Source organism: Xenopus tropicalis, chromosome 8 (assembly GCF_000004195.4).
Source record: "Xenopus tropicalis strain Nigerian chromosome 8, UCB_Xtro_10.0, whole genome shotgun sequence".
Taxonomy (NCBI): Eukaryota; Metazoa; Chordata; class Amphibia; order Anura; family Pipidae; genus Xenopus; species Xenopus tropicalis.
In genome coordinates, this window is record NC_030684.2 from 52,204,705 (window position 1) to 52,230,121 (window position 25,417).

Genomic DNA, 25,417 nt, shown 5'->3' on the forward strand with positions numbered 1-25,417 from the left:
CCCTTGGTGCATGGCGCTGCTTTCTCTGCACTCTTCAACGCTGGCCCGCATTCCCACGCATATATATAATATAGAGCTCTTATTCAGAATCCTCTATATTTTTATGTATATTGAGTACAAAAGAGTCAAAATTATCCTGTAAATTATAATAGTTGCTTAGTGATGCTATTTTTGTCACATGACTCACTAATATTGCCTTCCCCCTCATCCTTATATTTTGCAACGGGGGTATATATATATATATATACATATATATATATATATATATATATATGCCATAAAACAATACTGCTCTGCTTCCACCAGCTAGCAGCTTTATTTTGTAACCTTATAATTATCTGTGATCCCTGGGCTACAATTTACTGCAGGAACTCTATTTTTGCAAAAAGCCTTTGGATGTGCCACCTGTTGCTGTTAAGTCAGAAAGCTTATTATGGTTTTTTGTGGCCTCACTCACAGTACATAACTGCCAGTATTTGAAAATAAATAAAAAAAAAATCCACTCTAGGGCATATTTATCAAGGCGTATAAAAAATAGTATCAACATACTTTTTACCATGGTATACCATGTAAAATCAAGAAATTAATTGACCCCTGCATTTTCCCTCAATGGTTTATACTAGAGTGGAGTAAAATAATGGCCTGATTTCATAGGTAAGCATAAAGTTTGCTACTGTTCTAGTAACCCATAGCAAATAGGCAGGTGTTTGCTTTCAAAGAGGTGACCAGTAATAAATGCTACCTGCTGACTGGTAGCTTGGGTTACGAGACCATTGGCAAATGCATCTTCTACATTACTTTCTTTGTTCCTCTACTTTGTCCGCAGTGTGATCTCTTATAAAAGGCACATACACCCTTCCCAAAGTGCTCATACTGTTGTAATAATTGCATTGCCCTTGTAATGATGCTTTGTTTTTCTCCCCTAGATTTAGTGCTCTTATCAAACAGTCGCTTGTATCCTGCTCCCTGTGTGCCCCTGGAGCTCCCCTGTGCTGCAGCCTGTAGTGGGTGTAGTTAGTGATAGATGGACTTAAAACAATGAATGTCTGGAATGTAAAGGGCAGTGATCTGTGTCTCCTGATGAATATGATTTATTTCACTGAGTGATTCTAAGCAGGCCCTTTAAAATGTCCATTTCCTTGGGGACTTCCTGCAGAGTGTGCTCTGCCCTTTGCCATCCTGTCCAGCTCCACTTGCATAGGAGGAGCAGGGGACTTGGTTTTGCATTGTGCTGGCGCAAAGAGGTTAATCAAGTACAAGTACAATAGCTGGAAAGGGGAGAGATAGGGGGAGAAGCTGCAGAACTGTGACAGCCTGAGAAATTCCATGGCTAAGCACAATGTTTCTCAGAACATCAATAACCATGGCTTTCTCTGTCAAGCAGGCTTAACTTCACATATATATGCTGAGCAAGTTTAGCTCATGCCTGCTACGCTGTAAACTGGGGTGTGTGCATCCCTACAAATAAAGCAGCACGGTGTACAATAGGGTGTGAGAAAGGTACTAAGTGGAGGGCACCATCAGCAATTACTATTAGTCTGTATCAAAAGAAAATGTCTCTCTGTGGTTACCAGTGGGGAACTCTGCAGCTGTTAATTCACATTTTAATTGTTAAGGGCATGTTTATTAAGGGTTGAAAACAGATCACACACTTGACAGATCTAAAAACACCTAAAAGACACCTCTAAAAATAATATTCAAGAGACAGGAAATGCCTAAAGAATGCTCAACCCCCAAACAGAATTTTAATAATTATGCCAATTTGCCATGAGTATATGGTGCAAAGTACAAGGTCAGTAGTGTAAGTTGCAAGTTGAAGTTATTTATGATGATATTTAAAGTGGTGGTTCAACTTTTAGTAAGATATTGATATCCTGAGACAATTGGCAATTGGTTTCCATTTTTTTGTTTGTGGTTTTCCAGTTATTTAGCTTTTTATTCTGCAGCTCTCCAGTCTGGTATTTCAGCAGCTATCTGGTTGTTAAAGGCTTATTTACCCTAGCAACCAGGCTGTGATTTGAATGAAAGACTGATATATGAATAGGCAAAGGACTAATTGGGAAGATAAGAAATAAAAAGTAAAAATTACAATAAAATTGTAGACCCACAGAACAATAGGTTTATTTGTCAGTTGGGGTCAGTGACCCTCATCTCAAAACTAGAAAGAGGCAGAAAAGAAAGGCAAATAATTAAACTGTAAAACAAACAAATGAAAACCAATTGAAAAGTTGCTTGCAATATGACATTCTATAACGTATTTAAAGTTAACTTAAAGGTGAACCACCCCTTTAAATGTTTGCTGTTGGCAAAGGGTCTCCCTGGAAGTTTACAATTTTCGTTATAGGGCTTTGCCTTTATTGGATTGATACAGCAGAATTTTCCTATTTGGTAGACAGCTTCTAGACTTGGTCTTGACAATGTAAAGTCAAATTAACTTCAGTTTTGGTGAAAACACCAGTATAACTCCATTAGTCACATAATCCACCAATGTACCAAGAGCTACTAAGTGCAACATTCCAGGCTCATCAGGGTGAGAACAAGGTTGTGAGAGGACTAAGGATGATCTCTGATCTCCATTTTATATAACAAACACATAAGCCATTGTTAAGATAAGCTAAGCAGTTTCAGGACTGTTCACTAAAGATAACTTTTTTTTTTACTATAGATCATCTCAAGATGGCAGATTGCTGAGCATATAGAAGGAAATACAAGTAAGTGATGGCATTTTCTTCTTTACTCCATTCATCATACCCATTTCAGCTGTCTCTCCCCTTCCTTTGTGTTTGAGCACGGCATGAAGAGCAGGACTTAGCACAGTGCAAGTATTATTTTCGGAATTCCCCTGAATTTCAAGCAGAGGAGGAAGCTGGCAGCATTTCAGACTTTCCTACTTTGTGGATTTTCTGGCTCTTACTACAGAACCTCTTCCTTCCCCTCACTACAGAATTTAGACTCTAAACTTTCCTTCGCATTTCCGATAAGATACTTACCATATATGGAATGGTTATAATTAACATATCCGTTGTTTTCCATTTTAAGGAGTTTTTTTTTATAACCTAGACTGTTTTGCCTGTAAAATATAAAAGGAGGCATGCCTGGAACTCAATTTCCTGGGATCTTGAAGTGCTCTGTTTTATCATGTTGTGTCCCAAACTTTTGCTTTATTTGGTATTTGCCTTAAAAAAAAAACTAGCAGTTTTAACCACAGGGTGATACCGCAAGCTGCCTGTGATAATGAATGCTCCTCACTCCAAAAATGGATGTTTTTGGTTAAAAAAATGAAAAAACATCATGATCATCCTTTTAACGCAACTTGTGCCCAGAAACTATAAACTACAACTCTCAGACTCCCACCATCAGCCAAAAGTTCTGATTTGTACACTAATAGCTGGCCATACACATATGGATCTATCATTGCCTGGTTTGACTACCCATGTGGTCAGATACGTCATCATTCTAATCTAATTATTTGGATCCCCTATGCAAGCCTGTCAGAGTAGGCCCATCCAGCCCTTACCCAACAGCATATTTAAACCTGCCCAAAAGCTATTTGAAGTCATGCAGGGCATTGGTTTGTCCCAATACATTAGCCAGTATAGAGCAGTGATCCCTAACCAGTGACTCGGGTTGCTCACCAACCACTTGGATGTTGCTCCCAGGGGCCTCAAAGCAGGTGCTCATTTTTGAATTTCTGACTTGGAGGAAGGTTTAGGAGGCATAAAAACCATGTGCAACAAACAGAGCTTCCTGTAGGCTGCCAGTCCATATTGGGGCTACCAAATAGCCAATCACAGCCCTTATTTGGCACCTTTAAGAAGGGGCTGGATGGATTCTTAGCAAGTGAGGGAATACAGGGTTATGGGAGATAGCTCTTAGTACAAGTGAGGAAATACAGGGTTATGGGAGATAGCTCTTAGTACAAGTGAGGGAATACAGGGGTAGGGGGGATAGCTCTCAGTACAAGTGAGGGAATACAGGGGTAGGGGAGATATCTCTCAGTACAAGTGAGGGAATACAGGGGTAGGGGAGATAGCTCTTAGTACAAGTTGATCCAGGGACTGGTCCGATTGCCATCTTGGAGTCAGGAAGGAATTTTTACCCCTCAGTGGCAAATTAGAGAGGCTTCAGATGGGGTTTTTTTTGCCTTCCTCTGGATCAACTAGTAGTTAGGCAGGGTATATATAGGCATTATGGTTGAACGTGATGGACATTTGTCTTTTTTTCAACCCAATTTATTATGTACTATATGTACTATGTACCTCCAGGAACTTTTTTATGCTTGTGTTGCTTCCCAACACTTTTTACCTTTCAATGTGGCTTACAGGTAATAAAGGTTGGAGACCCCTGGTATATAGGAACAGATAATATCTATCTGTACATGTTCAGCTTAAGGTGCTTATGGGAGTTACCACTCACAACTATTGCAAATAATCAGCAGCTATTCCTGCATCAGAGCCAATAGACAATGGTGTCCATTTAATTTTATATACACACTATATCCTTTGCAATATCAGATGATAAAAACAACATGTAAAAACTCCCTTGGATTCAAAGGTATTTCTATGTGTGGAGGGCCATAGAATGTATAAGTCAAGCGATACCCACCTACTAGTTACAAAGAGAGCATTTGCTTATTCAAACACATAGCGAGTTGTAGGATCCTCCCCAAAGAGAACGCCTTACAAGCCATTAGTCTAAAAAATACCTTGTAATGTTCATTGCAACAAAAACAAATTAGATTCAAAAGCATTTTTCTACTATGGATTTTCTTTTACTAGCAACACAGGTGAGTGTAATAAATATTTGTGCAGTTAAAGCACCCTCTACTGTTAAATGTGGGACTAAAAAAAGATCAGTTTTTAGGGTTGGTCAGATTTATGGCAAAGGCACACTGGATTTGGATTGCCAATGCTTCTTGCCTACTGCTCACCTGGATCATTTCCATTGGAATGCAGGGTGACATGTCAATGGGAAATGACTGGTGGGTGGCAGAAAATATGATTTACACCATTAGGTTAGGGAAATAATAACTGCTATAGCAACTCTATGGGGGGAATTCACAAAAGTGGAAATAGCCCGTTTTCGGAGTAAATGTGGTGGTAAAACCAGGGAAAACCACTTTCTCCATATTCAAAAACAGGGTTTGATGGCAGACCAACAGATTTATTAAGATTTAAAGACATATTTATAAAAAAATTGTTAAAATGTAATCTAAAAGACAAAATCTGAAAATTCAGTTTAAAAGACAAATTCACAAAAAGTAATGAGGTTTGTGAATAAGGCAGAAAATCCAACACATCTGTCTCTACTTTTATTTTAACCAATATCAATATTTTCACCAATATTGCCAATTTTGTGAATTCCCCCCTATACCTTATTGTCTTTTCTCTTCCTTGTCCAGCCTTTTAGGGACATATATTCTGTTTTAAACCCTGCCTTTTGCCCCTACTCAACAATTAACCTAATTCCTAACTGGTCACCTGTAATTCTGTGTAGCACACTGACTTTGCACTAGGCTTTTGCTAGACCTTAAGGGGCTAAATGTGCATGTAGCCTAGTTTTAAGGGGTAGTTTAGGCAGATGCCTTCTATATGAGCTATAAACTAGTTACCCTGCCTCTGGACCAGCATCTGATCAAGTAATATGAGGGCCAATTGTTGCTTCACATAACCTGATAACAAAATATAATTCATACGATTATGGGCTAAATGAATGAATCTCAAGCAAGTTAAGTAAACTTAAAGGTCACTTGAAAATTCAGGGAAATGTCTAGAAAATCCAGCTAGATGGGCTGCACTGATTGCAATTAAATGTAAATTCAATAAGTGCAGCCCCGCAACATGAATTTATCAGACATGCCCTGAATTTTCAGGTGATCTGTTCACTCTAGTTAGAGGTGGTGCAACGGTCACCAAATGGCATTATCAATATCACCATGTTAGAAGCACCATGCCTGCATAAAGCTGGGTAGACACAGTCAGTTTTCAAATAAACATGTTATCTGCTAGTGTTTCTGTCCAAAAAACCTGATGTTCAATCTGAATCTTGTGGAACTGTGAAAAGCCTGACAGGACATGGTGGTAAAATCTATTATAGATTGCAGCACATGTATATTGCTCCAGCTCTCAATCCAGATCTGTGGCTCAATGCCAAATGCAGTTCTTTCCATCTGTGCTGCTGAACTGTTACACACAGGAAACCTCAGTATTAGAATATCCACTAAATGTTGTTTAGAGATGCACGAAAGGACCCTGCCAAATCTTTAAAGGAATGCCAGTAATAACAGATCCACTCGACAAATCCTTTCAGCAGAACTGGATACAGACTCACATCTGTAGGCCTTTCATTACCTGTCCAAGTGTTTCACTATACATCAGCATAATTAATAAAGGGCCACTGGTTCTTGACACTTGTTGCATATTACCCGTATAAAGACTATGCACAAAATAATCTATACATATATGCACACTGGGGAAAAACAGCACCATACTTTTAGCTTGCTGCGAGACTGCCGAAACCCAGCACGTACAACCCCACATGTACTGTATTAAATCATAACAGCTCAATTTAAACATTATTCCTTTATTAAAAATCAGTGGCAGATTTGTTCTTGTGAGAGTGAAAACAACAATACTGAAGTGCTGGCTAACAAAACCAACAGCTGTATAATGCCACCATAATGCTTTTGAATGGATCTAAAGGCAAAAGTGCTACTAGAGAAAATCTGTTGTATAAATTCAGATTTCAAAATAAATAAATGATAACACTATCTAGCAATGCCCTCATGCGGCTTTAAAAAAGGGCATTTACACTTACCTATAAGTATAAATATGGAAGGAAACTGTGAATGAACCATGCTTGTTGTTTACATGGTTTAACTGTTCTGATAACCTACGGCATATCTTAGGGTTACACTGAGTAAGTCCAGAAGTATAAGATATGCTTCTATTTTCCTTATGCCCATACCACTGTGTGCAAGTAAGCTACTTGGCAAAAGTGAAATAAACCATCACAACAATAACAACGGTTTCTGAAAATGACTTAAAACGGCAACAGTTAAATGAACCAATACAGGCTGTGCGCAGACATCTGTAATACAGCTTTACACAGCCTTCTGTAAGACTGAAGGTCCTCTGGAAGTTATAGTAAAAATAATAGTTAGTACGAGACGTTAGTGCATGGATTCCCATTACTCCCATGACTGCTGTTGTTGCACTACTACTCAAACCATATTCAGCCATTGATGGCACTTACTGTAGCACACCACCAGTTAAAAGGCTGCATAATGACTAGCCCTTTGGTAGACACTGAAAACTCCCCTGCAGGGATGGTATTAGCTCACACATAAAGAATACATATACAGTATAAATATATCCAGCATTTAACATGTTAAAAACAATGATTTATAAAAAAGGTATGCTTTTGGAGGCTTGCAGCTAGTAAAGTACTGCATAAACCTTTACTTGTACTACATCGCAAGTGTCTCACTGCTATCTCCATTCACCGCCCATGGGATGCACGGAGGGAAAATGTAAACACTGTGTATTGCATGTATACCCTCTAAATTGAGATAGGTTCACACAAGGAACTGGAAGGGGGCCTTCCATCCTTTCGACTCATGGAGTTTTCTACTCATTCCACAGAATCCTGGCAAGGGGTTTGGTACTGTGCTCTGCTCTCCATGAGGTCTGAGGCACTTTCTGGTTAGAAAAGCTTGCTTGCGTAAGGTGACAGAATCCGACCGAGATTGCATTAAACACTCAGAATCTCAAACTCTTCTTCTACGTCAAACAGTTTATCAGTAGACTCAATGAGTTCTGAAAAATAGAACAGCACCAGCAATTATGATATTTCACTATGAAAAATCACTGGGGGGAGGGGGGGGGGGCTAGATGTGCACATGTGCAGTAGAGTGAATAGCCCAACTTTAAGCAAAAATCAGACTTTTTACTCTTCTACACATGCACCAGAAGAAGCTTAAGAAGACAACAGCTGTGGTGCTCGCTCAAAAGTACCCCAGGTTGGTGCAGGTTTATGCTAACAGGAGCACCAGCCCCAATACCCAAGCAGTTCATCACAGGTTTCGAAAACCCTCCACAAACTTAAACTGTCATACACCTAATGAGCTTACTTATCCAGGGATAAGCTTTTTTGAATTATTAATTTCTATAGGCTAACTGCACTATAAAAATTATTATAAGCCTATTTCTGCCCATCTACAAGTCACAGCTACTAATTTCCCAGTGTGACATAAACCTATGGTTTTAATATGTCCGTTTCACTTTAAGGAAAAGTTTTTCTGACTTTATAAACTTAATACAGAACTAATTATTTATTTTCAGAGGTCAGAATATATAGTGCGAAGGAAACCCAATATAATGGGGATAACATACCCCCTTTCTAAAATTTAAAAGGCTAGTAGAAATCACTGAAGCACCAGCATGCTCATTGGAAACTGACCTAATCTTGGCTTCCAGTGAGCTAAAATTACCTGAATAAAGCTATATATTCCTTACAGCTTTTGTTACTGGCTAGGGGGTATGACATACCAGAGTAGAGTGGATGTGGTCAATTTTTACCAAATGCCCCTGGCATTGGGTTTTTTAGTGGGCCTCAAGTGTCTGCCTATTAAGAGATCCCATACTTGTATAAACATGATCTGTCAATTTACATATGGTTTGAGACTCTCTATATATAATACCTGCTCCGGTAGTGGTCACTTCTGGTTTTGTCGGAGGTATAAAAGGTGGCCAGTGAGGGGGATGCTTTGGTGTTAATTCAAACATCCGTAAACTCTGATGTTTTAGAATTTCCTAAAAGACAAATTTAAATTATTAAAGGGGAAATCCATCCAAACACAATGTTACCTTTTTTGAAAAACAAACATAATTTCAAGCAACTTTTCAATATACATCATTTAAAGAGTTTCCAACTGTTCATGATTGTAATGTAATAATATGGTTTGGAACAGTTACCTAAGCCCGGCCCTCTGTTCTCCTGCTGACCTGCCTGACTACTTTGAGACTCAAATAAAATGTAACAGTTGTCAACTGTCCTTAACCTGAATCCTCCAAATCCCTGCACACATGATGTCAATAAGGAAAGGAACATCACAGTGCAATGTATTGTGGGTTATGTAGTTCCTATATGCTGTCTGTAAGCTGCAGAAAAGTTGTAAAAATTTGTAACATCAGCTTTGTATTCCCTCCTCCCTTGCCAGGATCTCAAATGATACAGAAAGAGAACTGTTTGGTAGCTGGATTTCTGCAAATAAATATGTTGTTTATTCATACTTTTTGAAGGAACAGATTACAATGTGTAGGTATAATAGGGACTTTTTGTGTTGTGTGGGGCTCTTTAACAAGCTTTCATTTGGAATTTGGAGTTCCCCTTTAATAATTATACGTGAAACTTTATCCAACTGACTGGCGCATTCCTGCCTCAAAGGGGAAAATAATGGTAAGCTTTTTAAACAACAAGTAAAATACAGAGCATCTGAAATGACAACATAATAGTAAATGTAACCTATTACTGATGGACTGTCAGCATGCACATTGCTGCTATGAGGGTCCGCACATACAGCAACCAGGTTCAAATTACGGCCCCCCAGGTTCAAATTAGGTTCAAATTACGGCCCCCTTAATTATCTGTCACTGTCCTTTCCAGATCCCAATTTTTAGATTTAGTTTTCGGAAGTGCAAGCTGAAGCAAGCTATAAAGTGGAGAGAAGGGAAAACCAGAAAACCTATGCCCAAAAGTAAGTGCATCAGGGAAAACAGAGGGCTGTAAGTCACCTACATAGGACTGCTGCTGAATCTTTCCTTCAACTCTACAAAATACTAGTTCTAGTGAACCTAGAAAATGTGGTTGGTGGTAGAGTCTTATCACCTTGATGTACCTGGCATGTGATAAGACAAAGCCCTATGATGCCAAGTAAAACACAATCTCATCAATAGAAGAAATGGTGCATGTTAGGCAAGCTTTACTATTAATATTTGTATTACTATGCATCTATTCATTAACAGTGTACATGGCCCAAACTGATTAAAATACATGTACAGCGCAGAGCAATAAATGCTTTATTACCTTTTCTATCACTTCACACCAGTTATCGAAATCATTTTCATCTTTACAAAAGAAGCCCTGGGGATAAAAGATAAACAGAAAAATAAAAGCACTGACTATAGGAAAGTGGAATTTAATACAGTTTATATGCATTATCAGAAAATCATGAGAAATGAGGTCAGAAACAAAAGGCAATGCTGTCTATGCCACACACAGGCAGTGTCAGATGGACCCTGCTCAGATTTGTTCATTTCGGCAGTGGGGTTGCCATGTGCAACTGCCATAGGCAGAGCTTTTCCAAAGCTTTGCTAAGAGAAGCAGAAATAGGTGATTTTGGGTGTGTTGCCTATTGCACTTTTTTCACTAGAGCACTGCAATGATCAAAACATATAATGTACCATAAGAAATCTTATGAGGCAATATGCTTTATGGTGGGTGATAATCTTTTCGATACCTTGAAACTATCTGTAAGTGACTGTGCCAGGGCTTACTTAGTTATAGATGCTTGGAAGCACAGTAGTACGCTGACAAGTCCTGCTCATAGCACCCTGTGTGCCATTACACTAAAACAGCATTCTGCCTATAGCAGTCAGAGAAATGTATCCGAAATGTATTGTATATTTCACTCTAGGACAGGGCCAAAAATAGGGGTAGGCAAAAGAGGCATAACCGCAGGGGGTGCTGGGCACATACCTCTTCTGCCTGCTTTCCCCTAGTTGGGGCCCTGGAGGACCTGAAATGCCAACACTTTTGGCAATCCCCTGCCCCCTCCTCCTGCTCTTTAGTGCGTGCCTGCACGCTCGCACACAGATTAGGGGACATGCACGGGTTGCTTAGGGCATCTGTTTAACTTGGCCTGGCCCTGCTCTAGGATTTTTTTTCATCAGGTTAGTGAGAAGAGTGGCTTTAAGAAGATATCTAGACTAAAGAAAAAATCCACAGAAGAATTACAATGTAAAATTGATGAGAGTGCTATTCTTAGCACTTTTGTAATTTGCATTCATTCATTCATTTTTTTTCAAGATATAATGATATTAAGGGGAAGGTGTGCTGTTAACATTTTGTTACAATACCACCACCTGCTGGTCAGTTTCAGACTATGAAGTTGTCAAGGAAATAGTAAATTTCTGATTGGGAAAGATGTGAGAAATCTATATTGAGGTTTTTATTTATCCTTCTTTGTCCAGTTCTATCATTCCTATCAAACAGTGTGATAGAACTGAGCAGCGAAACATCAACAAATGCTTCCTGCATCAGTAACTTCAGTCCCCCTCTGCCCAGGAAGAACCACAGTATAATTTTTACACCTCAGTCTAGCACAGAGGTCGGCAACCCGCGGCTCGTATTGGCCTTAGGTGCGGCTCCGGTGGCTGGTGACTATCATCCTCCGCGTGACTATCATCCTCCGCGGCGAGCAGCGCCTGAAAAGCTAGTGACTAATCTTTCAGTGGCTTTTCAGGTGCTGCTCTCCGCGGAGGATGGTGTGTGTGCTGCTGCTGGCCGGCAGCCTATCAGAGAGGCCGCCGGACCGCGATGACGTCATCGCGCCGCCAGACTGCCGGTGCGCTGAAGAGGAGGACTGGGCTGAAGGAAGGCGCGTGATTCGCTCTCAGGAGGTAAGTCACACTTTTAGGGGGGCCTGGACTCTGGCACATTATAGGGGGGCTATTGGACTCTGGCACATTATAGGGGGGCTATTGGACTCTGGCACATTATAGGGGGGCCTGGACTCTGGCACATTATAGGGGGGCTATTGGACTCTGGCACATTATAGGGGGGCCTGGACTCTGGCACATTATACGGGGGCCTGGACTCTGGCACATTATACGGGGGCCTGGACTCTGGCACATTATAGGGGGGCCTGGACTCTGGCACATTATAGGGGGGCCTGGACTCTGGCACATTATAGGGGGGCCTGGACTCTGGCACATTATAGGGGGGCCTGGACTCTGGCACATTATAGGGGGGCCTGGACTCTGGCACATTATAGGGGGGCTGTGTTAGATTTGTTTTATAATGGTTTTGCAGCTCCAAGTTTTTTTTTCTTTTCGAAAACGGGTCCAAGTGGCTCTTCATGTCTTAAAGGTTGCAGACCCCTGGTCTAGCATTTATCCTAATAAACAAAACCGTGCATTTGTAAACAAACTTGCCAATGCTACTGAAGGGTCCAGATTCAAAACCTTCATACTGTTAGGGCCTTTTTGGCAGTGGTACGTCTGGTCCTGGTCCTCGGTGTCTACAAACGTCTGCGTGGTATGAGGATCCAAGTAGATTATTTCATCTCCTACAGAAAATAATAGAACAGTAGGTAACCACCTAAATATTTTTCAGAATGAAATTAATTTACGATCAGACCTTTTTTAGTGAAATATTGTTTATTTATTTGCATTACTGTGTTGTTTTATACAGACTGTTTATATTGAATTCTGGGTAAAATGGCTTGCAGTTTTGCCTCTGATTGTTTTGTTCACTTTTACCTTAACATTTATCATTAAATGTCCAATTCCTAGAAACTTTTCAATTGGTCTCATTATTTTTTTTTATATATATATATAGTTGTTTTAGTTATTTCCTACTGAAACATCTCCTACTCCCAGGCTCTCATTTAAACCACTGCCTGGTTGCCAGGGTAAATAGGACCCAAGTAACCAGATACCTTCTGGAATTCCAAACTGGAGACCTGCTAAACAAAATGTTAAATAACTTACACAAACCACAAAAAATTAAGATCAAATGCAAACTGTCTCAGAATATCAAAGTTTACATCATACTTAAAGGTTATAAAGGTGAACTACCCATTTAATGGTTTAAATAAAGGGTGCAGCTCCATGTTGAGGTTTATTTATGGTAAAGTTTACCTATATTTGGTGTACTGTGCCACTTGGGCCATCCAGACTTGCTGCCACACCTTCCCACAGAATGCCCCATGTGGTCACCCTTTCAGCAATCGAGTTAATATTTCTCCATAGCTGCACTTTCAGAATTTACAATCCTTTCTTTAACAGTTGATAAAGTAAATGTGTGCATAGTAAGAACAATACTAAACTAATAAAGTAGGGAGAGGTTTTCAATAAGAAACATTACCTGAAAACCCTATAAAATAATAGGCATGATTTGGTTTTCCTCCTAAAGCTCCTAATGACTGGGGCATTTTAAAGCATGCCTAGAGAGAAAAGAAACACAAAATAAACAAAATTATCATCACAGTTACTTTTTTGTTGCATGAAACTAGTTTAGCACTCTTGAGGATAGGTCATCTTCACACTAACTTTCATTGGGTGCTTCTTGTTTCTTTTTTAATCCCATTCTCCTATGGGAAGGTATCATATCCTTAAAACTTTGAATCTGTCCCTAGGTGCTTGCCTAATAATATGAACAACAAAATAAATAGCTATTATCTAAGTACTTTTTTTAAAAATTATTTTAGCACTCCTGAGGATAAGGGCATATTAACTATTAATGTTTTTATGTCAGTGTCACTAGATACCCAACTGGTAATATACCAGCTTTAATAAAGTGATATATGAATGACAGAAATGCCTAGTGTACCACAGCGATTAATCTAAATGATACTTTATCATATATATATATATATATATATGAGTGAGGATCGAACGTCGATGGAAATAAAATGAGTATCTTTTTTTGATAAAATTTTCCTGGTGTGCATCAGCATTTTTTACATATTTATATTGTCTCTCTTATTTGCCCCCAGGTTGTAACTCCTATAAGTGTGTGCCTCAGACTTTTTCTACATATATGTACAGTATATATGTCCAGAATGACAGAATGATCAGGACCTGGTGTTCCTGGATAAAGGGTCTTTCCGTAAACTGGATCTTCGAACCTTACTTCTACTAAAAATCATTCAAATAGTTTTGCCTCCAATAAGGATTAATTATATCTAAGTTGGGATCAAGTACAACAGTGATCCCCAACCAGCGGCTCGCGAGCAACATGTTGCTCACCAACCCCTTAGATGTTGCTCCCAGGGGTAGCTTTTGGGCGAGTTTTGGTTGCATAAAAACCAGGTGTACTGACAAACAGAGCCTCCTATAGGTTGCCAGTCCACAAAGGGGCTACCAAATAGTCAATCATAGCCTTTATTTGGCACCTCTGGAACTTTTATTCATGCTTGTGTTGCTCACCAACACTTTTTCACTTGAATGTTGCTCACAGGTATAAAAGTTTGGGGACCTCTGAAGTACAAGGTACTGTTTTAGTATTACAGAGAAAAAGGAATTCCTATACCTATAATCGGATCCTATACCTGTACTGTCAACATTTCGTTCCAGGGTGTTGGTTTTTAATTCACAGTTCTGTCATTACAATTACTTTCATATGAATAAAGTTGTGGCAATGATTACAATAACTCACCTTAAAAGCATCAACATATACAGGATTGATGTGGTTTATCCCTAGACGGAGAGGCACGATAAGCAGCAGTGGCCTCCATCCTGAGCTTTGTCCTGATGCGTCTCTACATCTGCTCCAGGTGCTTTGATAGGAGGCAGCCTGCGCCATGCTGCAGCTGTGTGGCTGGTACTTACACATGGTCTCTTGATGGTAAAACATTACCAATCAGATTTATACACCTGTATTGTGTCTGCTCAACATTCTTTGCACAAGTAGATTAAAATTTATAAATCACACAATTGCATAGGCACATTACTTTTGGGGGATTACTTTCCCACCTTTATTGTTGATGCATAAATGTAGATATTTTAGTGGAATGCATGGCAGTAAATGGAAAAAAAATAAACCGTGTAAAACTGAATGAAAGGCAGCACGTGAGTTCTAATAAGCAAATCTTAAAATAGTGTAAAAATCTACAGTACAGTAGATTGATGTCAAGTGGTTAGGCTCACTGAGAGTAAAGTGTTCAGTCACATATGAGTAATCATGTTGGAGCAGTGGTTACCATTAATACCATTTTTAAATGGTGTCTAAAAAGTTGCTGAGAATTAAACTTTCATTAGGCAAGATTTTGGGTAGAGATCCCCTTTAATGTTTCCTTTAGCCCCATTATAAGTAGCTCAAACTCTTTAGTCTCCTATACCATCCATGTACCTCTCCTGGCAAAATAAAAGTTTTTTGCCAACCATAACAGTAAGGTGGCAGTAAGGTGGAATACTATGCTACTTACCAAAAGGTTTTTAGGATAGACAGTCCCTTGGTGCACATCTAGTGAATCTGCCCCTTCCTGTGCTGGATTAACAGATGACTCTATACATATTCTGGGAGCTTATACAGACTGATTGGAAGTATAGAAATAGGCAGACTCTATGGTTAGATTGTATTGTGCATGACTGCCATTAACAGTTTAAGTAGAAAATCCTTTCCCTTTCCCTGATATTATTTGTATAATACAGTGATCCCCAATCGGTGGTTCATGAGCGACATGTTGATCTCCAACCCCTTGGATGTTGCTCCCAGGGGCCTCAAAGTACTGTAGATGCCCATTTTTGAATTTCTGGCTTGGAGGCAAGTTTTGGTTGCATAAAACCCAGTGTAAAGCCAAACAGAGCCTTCTATTGGCTTCCAGTACACACAGGGGCTACCAAATAGCCAATTATAGCTCTAAATTTGCACCCCCAGGAACTTTTTTCTTGCTTGTGTTGCTCCCCAACACATTTTCCATTTGAATGTGGCTCCCAGGTATAAAAGGTTGGGGATCCCTAGTATAATACATTAACAGACATATAACAAAAAATGTTTACTTACTGATGTCTTCAATGACAACAGTGTTATCCATGGAAACGTAGACAGCGAGTGAATTCCACTCATCAAATAAAGCAAGTTTCCTGCAAATATATACAAAAATATTTGTACATTAATAGGGGCATTTAGTGACTGTTCTATTTGTGTATTTTAGCTACACCTGCTTCAGACACTACACTAATTCAGACCTCGCATAATCGATTGAGGACAAGTTGGAATTTACTGTTAGCACAACATTAAACCAGATATAGGCTCATATTTACAAAGCACCATGTCTATCAATAACATTGGATTATTTATGTACAGGTATGGGACCTGTTATCAAGAATGCTCGGGACCTGGGGTTTTCCGGATAAGGGATCTTTCTGTAATTTAGATCTCCATAACTTAAGTCCAATAGGCTTGTTTTGCCTCCAAAGAATTCATTAGATCTTAGTTGGGATTAAGTAAAATGTACTGTTTTATAATTACAGAGAAAAAGGAAATTATTTTTAAAAATTAGAATTATTTTCTTATAATGGAGTCTATGGAAGATGGCCTTTCCATAATTTGGAACTTTCTGGATAACGGGTTTCCGGGTAAGAGATCCCGTTAAAGTACTTACTTTAAGACCTGAGCCACTGTGTTTGGTCCAAACCATTCGCCTATAGACTTTCCTTCTCCCACGCCCATCTGTGCTGGTTTTCCACACAAAACGAAAACAAATGAATGCATATTAGCAATAAGCTGGCACAAGCAATAAAAAAAGTCTCAGTACTGTGCACATATTAAGGAATTATGACATTTTTTGCCATTTTACTTTTCTTCCTTTGGATTTGCAGACTTTAAAACAGCTTCCCTGGACCAGGCATACATACAGATACATCACATGCTGCATTCTCCTCTGGCACAGAGATGAAGTTTTATTGGGCCAGCAATTTGCTTAGAATGCATTTCATTGCCTTTTCGCACTCAACGTACCCAAAGGGGCTAGGAACAAAACTTGCCACTGGCACACTTATGCAAAGAAACCTCGAGTTCAAGTACTATAAGGCAATCATCTGATGACAGCATTCCCTAAATTACTTTCTTACCCATTTGATGAATAGAATAACAACAGTCCTTTCTATCCAAAAAACACTGCAGGATTTGGCGATACTCTTCTGGGTGCTCTTTGTGTTTCTCCCACCGCCAATCTAAAAGATAGATATAATGCTGATACAATGCTGGTGCTAGTGCAGTAATAATAATACTTATTGCTCTGTCCCAGTAGGCTTAAGGCAGCCCTTCATTTGTCTGACATCAGTGGTAGGAAAGCTTTTGGTAGGAGTAATAAGGATTAGGATACTTGAATACATTACAAAATAACAATACTATAAGTTTGTGCCACCATGGTTTTATGCGTAACAGATTTTGCCAGACTACTTTAATTGCCTTTTATGAGGAGGTGAGGAACTCTCATACAGCACTACACAGAAAGTTAATGATACTGAGTAATATCGGCCTGAAACATACTTATATATTTGTACTTGGATAGAGAACTGGCTGAAGTATAGATTACAGAATGTAGTAGTAAACTAGTAATAAAGTTGGTCCTTTGCTTTTTAACTCGTTTATTAATGACCTGGTGGTGGCCATTGAAAGCACAGGTTCCGTTTTTGCAGACGATACTAAATTGTGCAAAACTCTACTTTGCAGAGTGATTTGACAAAATTGTAAAACTGGGCAGCAAAATGCAAAATTAGGTTCAATGTTAAAAAGAGCAAAGTTATTCTCTTTGATAGAAATAATATAAATGCAAGTTATACACTAAATGGTAGTGTGTTGGGGGGATCCTTAATTGAGAAGGATCTGGGGATTTTTGTAGATAACAAGTTGTCTAATTCCAGGCAATGTCATTTAATGACTAGTAAGCAAATAAAGTGCTGTCTTGTATAAAAAGGGCAAGGGATGAAAACATAATTTTGCCTCTTTATAGGTCCCTGGTAAGGCCTCACCTTGAGTATGTAGTGCAGTTTTGTGTTCCAGTCCTTAAGAAGGATATTAATGAGCTGAAAAGATGTGCACTCTCTCTACACTGGTAAAGGGGATGGAAGGTTTAAACTTTAAGTTATATTAAAAAGAAAACCCTCTTACAATATTATACCAAACTGGATTTCACTTACTGGTGGCTCAAACCAGCATAATAAAAGTTAGGTACCACTATCCAAATAAAGACATCAATAATAAAGACACATATAATTCATTAGCGACTGGCCAGTCTTCTTTGGAATCAAAAAATTATACAAACAATAAAAAACACAAGATATGCAATAAAAAAGACCCCTCACTATAGTGAAAAATTAATCCATTGCACTTTATAATCTGCTTTTGGTGAAAATGAGAATAAAAGAGAACAGTACACTCTGATATAAGGCAACTTGATATAATAGTAGGGTGTCTGAATTCCACACAGAGTTGTTTGTTGAAACTATAAGATCAGCGCACTAGAGGCCACTCCTTTAGATTACAGGAACGGAACTATCATTTGAAGCAGTGTAGGTGGTTTTTCATGGTGAGGGCAGTGAGGTTGGGGAATGCCCTTCCTAGTGATGTTGTGATGGTAGATTCTGTTAATGCCTTAAAGAGGGTTTGGATGAGTTCTTGAAGAAATAAGGCTATTGCAAAACTAAAATTTACAATTAACATTGATGTTGGTCTATATAGTTCAGTGTATAGACAGGTCGGTTTGGGTCTATGTGAGTCACTGGGGTTCGGTTAGAAGGGTTGAATTTGATGGACTTTAGTCTTTTTTCAACCCAACTTAACTATGTAACTATGTACATGGGTCGACAGAAGCCATAGACTCAGCCCCTCCAGACTTGGCAGCATATAGGTCATTGACTGGGGCCCTCCTGGCAGTTTTACCTACCTCTTCCTAGGTGCTGGCATATAAGAGCCTGAGCCAGCATCATCTGTCCACACCTGAGCATGCATCCCCATCCTGCATCAGAAGAGGGGCCTGTTCCTCCTAACAATAAAGGACAACTCATTTAAATATTTTCCTTATACAAACAGTAAAGTATAAGGGCACAGCAAATTTTAAGAAAGAAAAATGAAACAACATGCCTATAATTATTCTTATAGTTATTGTATAGTATTAAAATTGTATAGTAACTGTGATTATAGAGAAGCTATGAATGAAAAGCGTGAACAAAGGTCGAAGTGTCAAAGACAGACCACAGATTAGAGAAATACAGCTATGGGATCTGTTATCCAGAATCCTTGGGACCTGGAATATTCCAGTCTCTACATAATTTAGAGCACCATGCCTTAAGACCTGTGAAGTTCTGTAAGGTCAGTATTTACAGAAAGTCAACTACTGTAGCAGTCAGTTATGTCATACTGGTAAAAAAGCATAACTTGAAATATTGTGCTCCCATGTTCTATAATTGTGTATAATCTGCATTTACAGAAAAAGCACTAAAGCCCATAATGCACTGTAGGGTTATAAACACTTTTTTTTTTATTAAAGCATTAAGAATTCTTTGTGAAGTGTAAAGAAGGAAGAATTTAACACTCACCAATAGGAGAGAATTTTTTCCTATATGTAAACCACAAACGGGAAACGATATCTGACTGGAGATTACATTTCTCTGAAATAAAAACAGAGCCCTTTTAAAGTGCTGCACTCTACCCAGTTATTAAGTCTTTGGAGTAGGTTTAGAAACAGTTATGGCTCAGTAGATAATACTGATACTGGGATCCTGACATGGTCTTGTAAATAACAGAGTTGAGTTGCAGAGGTGATGTATAAAAAGAAGCAAACAATGCTTGTCAGTAATACTAAAAACTTTGGTCATTTGTAGAAACACATCAGTATCACTTTATTAAAGGCTGATGGAAAATATATTGATTTTGTAAAAACAAAAATCTATTTCATTCAGCCCAAGATTTACTTTTCCTTTAATATGAAGACACACAGAGCTACTAGTAGCAGCACCTTGTCATGGCTACAAAAATAGACAATGCCGATCATTTACTGATAATTGTCTCTATGTTTGTTTAAGCAGAGGCAATTCTCAGTATTGTCTATTGCATGGGATTTTCTGGTGTTTAGTAGCCATGATAAGTAGCTGCTACTAAGTCGCTCTGTGTGTCTTCAGGGTGAAGACACACTGAGCTACTAGTAGCAGCTACTTTTTCATGGCTACTAAACTCCAAAAAATACCCTGCCATAGACAATACTGAGAATTGCCTCTGTTTAAACACATGTAGAGACAATTATAAGTAAATGTTCAGCATTGTCTATTTTTTGAAAGTCAGAGTACCCAGAGTAAATCCATGCAGATACAGAGAGAACATACAAACTCATCAGATAGTGCTCAAAGCGGAATCAAACTCAGGAACCCAGCAAGGCAAAGCAGAAGTGTTGCCACTGAGCCACCACCCTTCCTTCCAGGGCTAATGCTCATCATCTTAAAATAATGCACTTGCACAGGGTACTTTTCCTGTGACTGCTGCACCGCCAAATCATTCTGTTGTCCCAGACATTGCCTGCTCTACCCTGGGTAAAAGTATGCTTACTACAGAACTTCTTGGGAGATTGAACTCAGCTTCAACAGGCACAGGGGAAGCCTGGGACACCAAACAAAATGGCAATATGTATGTATGTATTCATTTATTTATATAGCATCACACATGTGCTTTCCATAAATACGAACATGGGTACAGTTATTATAAATTATACAGTAAAAATAATTAGATCCATGCTTAAATGCTTAGGTGTTTCAACACAATTGGGATGAGGTCCCATACTTTTTTTGTTTAACCAAAGACAGATGCGATTTGTTTTATCACATTCAATTGTGAAAGCATCAGATGCTAATTCCAGTAATTAGGCTGTGAAAGTAGGGAACACCTCTCTCTTACTAAAACCTTTATTAAATGGTATAATAAGCCACATTCTTTTTTACACTATAATAAGATTAAACACTAAGATCAATCACATTTCTGGGGATTTTAAAACATCTGTATAACCTGTTTTCATGTCATATTGCTTTCCCAAAATATAAACTGGCTCATCGGAATCAGGAAGTTCTTCTAGATCCAAGTATTCAAGAATGGGTTCATTTTCATGCTTTAAATAATCTGAAACAGGGTCTGGAAAAGAAAAAAAATAGTTATATAGTTAATTTAATACCTATACAGACCTATCTATATACACACATATATAACTATATTTAGTTAAAAAAAAAAAAAAAAATATATATATATTATATATATATATATTCACATACACCATACCATACACCAAGTTCACAACAGAGTTTGATAAGGGTGATGGTACACAAGAGATTTGTCTCCTGCAGAAAATCTTCTCTAAGCATGAGCAACACATCTGAAAATACTTTAGCACTGGTGTAGTGTAAATTCCTGAAGACAAAACATATGAGGTACAAAACCACAGAAAAATGCAGGGTAAGTCAGTATCCAGAGGTGATATGTTTTACTGCCAATGATACACACTAAGCCAATGCTAAGGTATTTCAGGACGCTACAGTATTTAGCAGCGTTACCAGTGCTCTTGCCCTACGCTGTTGCTACTCCTGCATTTTCTATGCTGTCCATGCCCCCCTGGACAGCATAGAAAATGCAAAAGTGTAAGTAAGTAAATTCCAGCCCCGCACTGGCAATCTGTGGATTCTGGCAAAAGCCAGAGGGGATGCTGTGCCATAGATGCCACAGACAGTTACTTTTTAGTGGGCTGCTGGGGGGCTGTTTGGGCCCCGTGTACTTAAAATTTCAGGGCCTATTTTGAAGCCCATTCCAGGGCTGGTAAATTCCCACCAGAAATGATAAAGATCACAGTACTTGCACCCAAACATCAGCACAGAAATTGCTTTCAGTCATACATCAGCATTCAGGCAGATAGAAAAAGAAGCAATGACATATTATTATCATTCCAGAGATTGATGGGAAATCTATATCAACAGACTAAACAACACAACCTGTTCCACTCCAGTGAGTGATTACCCATAGGATAGAAAGACTACACATATAACCCCCAGAGGGGCCAGTCTTTGCCATTTAGTAGTTTACAGTTCAATAAATAGACTCATAAACAGATGTCATAAAATATACAAGTGAAATCATTACTGCTGAAAGACATTTTATGCTGCCCGATAGAAATTTCCCACAGGAAGCCAACAGATACAGTTCTCTAATAAGTTATAGATCTATCAGTGCGGCAAATGTATTAGTAACATGGACATTGCATTAATAAAGGAAAACTCATCTAGTCCCCCACCACTATGATAAATATTCCAACGAAAGAAATAAAATAAATATATAAAATACAAAATATAATTTTATCTGCATTTTTAAACGTATTGTTAGGGAAAAAGTGATGTACAGTCATGCCAAGACACTGGATTATTCCTGTTCTCAATCTGAATCTTCAAAAAGGTTTCATAGTTACTGAAACCTTGCATTTAATCCATACTGTCTGATGTATTAGCAGTCAGATTCACTACACTCTCCCCCACTGCACACTCAGGGCTTAACATTACTTGCTGCCATAGACTTGAATGGCCAGAAAATTGCATATTTTGATGATCATTTTTTTAAATGAATACAACTGTTTTATATGTTTGAAGATGTTCCACAATTCTTCTATTAGGAAGATAAGGAACAGTTCAGTGTACAAATGAAACTGAGTAAAATAGATAGACTGCACAGAATAAAAAATGTTTTCAATAAAGTTAGTTGGGAAGGGTTGAACTGCACTCTAAGGAACATAAATGTATATTGTTGGTTTTTGATGTTAGATCTAAGCAAGCAAAATAATTGAAAAATGGAGAAAAGCAAGGGGAGATAAGATGAAGCTGTTACCTTGTATGACATTAGCCTTAAAGAACCAGTTAAGTTTAAAAATGAAACTGGGTAAAATAGATAGACTGCGCAAAATAAAAAATATTTCTAATATATTTATTTAGGCAAACATAATGTACAGCTCTCTAAGCTCTTAGCAACCAGTAGCCAATCATTGACTTGAGGGAGGGCGATATGGGACATAACTGTTCAATTAGTTTGCTTTTAAATCTGACCTGTGTGCCCACAAACTGACTGAACAGTTATGTCCCATGTGGCTCCCCTAAAGTCACTGACTAACTTAGAGGTTAGAGAGTTGAAAGCAGAAAGTAGTATTAGACATCTCCTACTCCAGCCTTTATAGATTTTAATTTTTTTAGTTATTTAGCTTTTTGTTCAGCAGCTCTCCATTTTGGTATTTCAACAGCTATCTGGTTGCTAGAGTCTTATTTACCCTAGCAACTGGGCACTGATTTGACTGAGAGACTGGAATATGAATAGGTGAAGGATGGAATAGGAAGAAAAGTAGTAAGAAATAACAATAACAAATAAAATATAGCCGCACAGAGCAATAGTTTTTGGTCTGCTATGGTCAGTGACTCATCTGAAAGACGGAAAGAAGATAAAATGGAAGGGAAATTATTTAAAAAACTATAAAATAAATAATGAAGACCATTTGCAAGGTTGCTATAAATAGGGCATTCAGTAACATATTAAAGTCAACTTAAAGGTGAACCACCCATTCTACTCACACAAGAGGTCACTCATAGCCTATATTGGCTCACTTATTCAGTGGAAAGGAGATGAGGAAATCAAGAAGGAAGGTGAAGGTACATGGAAGCTCAGTTAAGTAGCAGGAGCATACACTGCGATATAGATGCCATAATTCCTCTTCTTCCGAAAAAGTTTTGCACCAATACAAATTCAGACTGGATTTTAGCACTCTTAGGACTATGGCATACAGGGCTTTTGTACAATGGTTCCAGAAATTAGCAAACCACCGTCATTACTACTAATACTAGCGACTGAAAAGCATCCTACTGAATGCATATTGAGCAGGGACAGGCAGACCTTGGAGCCACAACACTTAAGTGAATTTTCAGAGTTAAAAGCTGAAACAAAACAGTTGCACTGAAACTGCTTTAATTTAAATTTCTATTTCATATCATGGCCCCATATGTAATAAAAGGCACAACATTTGCCCAGGTGCAGTAACCCATAGCTACCAATAAGATGTGACCGGGAAATGCTACCTGCTGACTTGGGTGCTATACGGTAGCAAACATTGCACCTCATATTACATAACCCCAAGAGAATAGTAATGACAACACAATTCCTTGTTGGATCCAACCAAATGACTTGAGTTTGAATTTGGAGAGTTTTGTAGTGAATGGTCTGTTAACACTGTCACCCTGACTGCCATACTAACTAGTCCTTTGGCTATGGCACGCAGTCTGCTCAATTTGGCTGGTCAAGCTGCAGACGCCTGATCATAGCTGAATAGTTGCTATAGTGTACTACACAAGTGCAAATTTGAACATATGCCAGTAAATCTGGTCCTTTGCTTTAATAATGTGATATGGAAACATTACAGGGCACAAAAAGAAAATCTGGTCCTTTCCTTTAATAATGTGATATGGAAAAATTATGGGGCACAAAAAGAAAATCATGTTTATACAAATATATTTTCAGAATTATGAACATGTTTCCTTTGGGGTACAATATTCTCTGTAAAGTGCAACAGAATATGTGGCCTCTATGTAATGGAACCTGAGCAAAAAAAGCAAGCTGGCAATTGTCATTGCTTGAAAAGTGAATGTCAACCAGAATTAAAATGTAGCATTATTAAAGAATAAGTAATTGGAAGCTACTTTCCGATGTACATTTGCTTAACATGATTTTAAAGCTATTTGTAAATTTAATTGCAATGGAAAGAACTGGTTTTCTGACCCTTCTGCACTGCTGTTTCTGAAACAATATAGCAGAAATCTTGCATGCTTCTTAGCAGCTCTGTCAGTTGGCTTCTGCTACATTGTTTCAAAAGTCAGAACCAGCGAACACTAGAAATGGACAGACATAATGTAGTTATAATGAAACACACCGACCTTGTATGAATGATGTAAATTGAAGTTTTTTATAATTATTTTATCAGGAAATATTTTATATGTTGTTTTCATTCTCTTTAAACAAAGAGACAGATATGACTGACAGCTATAGGGATGAGTACATAAGCCCACATACTTTCCTAAAACTTTCCTTGGAAGCTTGTGAATGAGCACTGCCATCTTTTGAAAGAGGATATATAAAACTTTATGGGAAAAGAAACTGAAAGCGCATGGTTGTTATCATTATACTACTCGTTCCTTTAACTCTGTCATTGGACCTGCCCCAGAAAGCTACTTACCTGCCTGCCCTGCAGGGACATGGGCAGCTACAAGATCGCTTATAGAGCACACAGCTGGGCCTAGGCTCCCATGCACTTGCACAAAGGAGGAAAAGAAAAGTTGCAACGTTTAACCCAAGGCACAGTATATACACACACAGCACACAGCAGTTGATTTAAAAGGTGCACCAACTAAGAAAGAAGACCCAGGGCCTAAGAGATAGCACTCGATATAAAGCCTTATTTTAGGGGGCTTACTGTTCTCGTCACGTAGCCGTGGTTTAAAAACGCACCCATGCACTGACTAACCAGGCCACTTACCGGAGTCCATCCTGCCCTGTCACCCAGGGACCGGCAAAGGCTCGGCCAAAACAACAGCAGCGGCAGACGCCGCAAGGTAAAATGGGAGTCGTAGTC

The 25,417-nt window shown here is 38.6% G+C and overlaps 1 protein-coding gene across 2 annotated transcripts; it reads right to left on the bottom strand.

The window, feature by feature from the left end:
- Positions 1 to 6,562: 6,562 nt before the first annotated feature.
- On the bottom strand, positions 6,563 to 25,359 carry atg4a (autophagy related 4A cysteine peptidase). Of its 2 annotated transcripts, none has more exons than XM_018096264.2 (13): positions 25,022 to 25,086; positions 20,785 to 20,907; positions 19,329 to 19,400; positions 18,677 to 18,775; positions 16,860 to 16,961; positions 16,391 to 16,463; positions 15,790 to 15,869; positions 14,443 to 14,624; positions 13,150 to 13,228; positions 12,216 to 12,349; positions 10,087 to 10,143; positions 8,702 to 8,813; positions 6,563 to 7,817 (listed from the first exon to the last, which is right to left on the bottom strand). In XM_018096264.2, the coding sequence occupies exons 2-13, from the start codon at positions 20,792 to 20,794 to the stop codon at positions 7,753 to 7,755; spliced, it is 1,065 nt and encodes a 354-aa protein (XP_017951753.1). In that variant the 5' UTR covers positions 20,795 to 20,907; positions 25,022 to 25,086; the 3' UTR covers positions 6,563 to 7,752.
- Positions 25,360 to 25,417: the final 58 nt, after the last annotated feature.

Bases quoted from the DNA above. Each gene is read 5' to 3' on its own strand.
- atg4a (XM_018096264.2), bottom strand. The intron at 16,962-18,676 runs GTAGGTAAAACT...TCTATCTTTTAG, and splicing joins ATGCCAGCACCTAGGAAGAG to ATTGGCGGTGGGAGAAACAC. The intron at 15,870-16,390 runs GTAAGTACTTTA...ATATATTTGCAG, and splicing joins ACAGTGGCTCAGGTCTTAAA to GAAACTTGCTTTATTTGATG.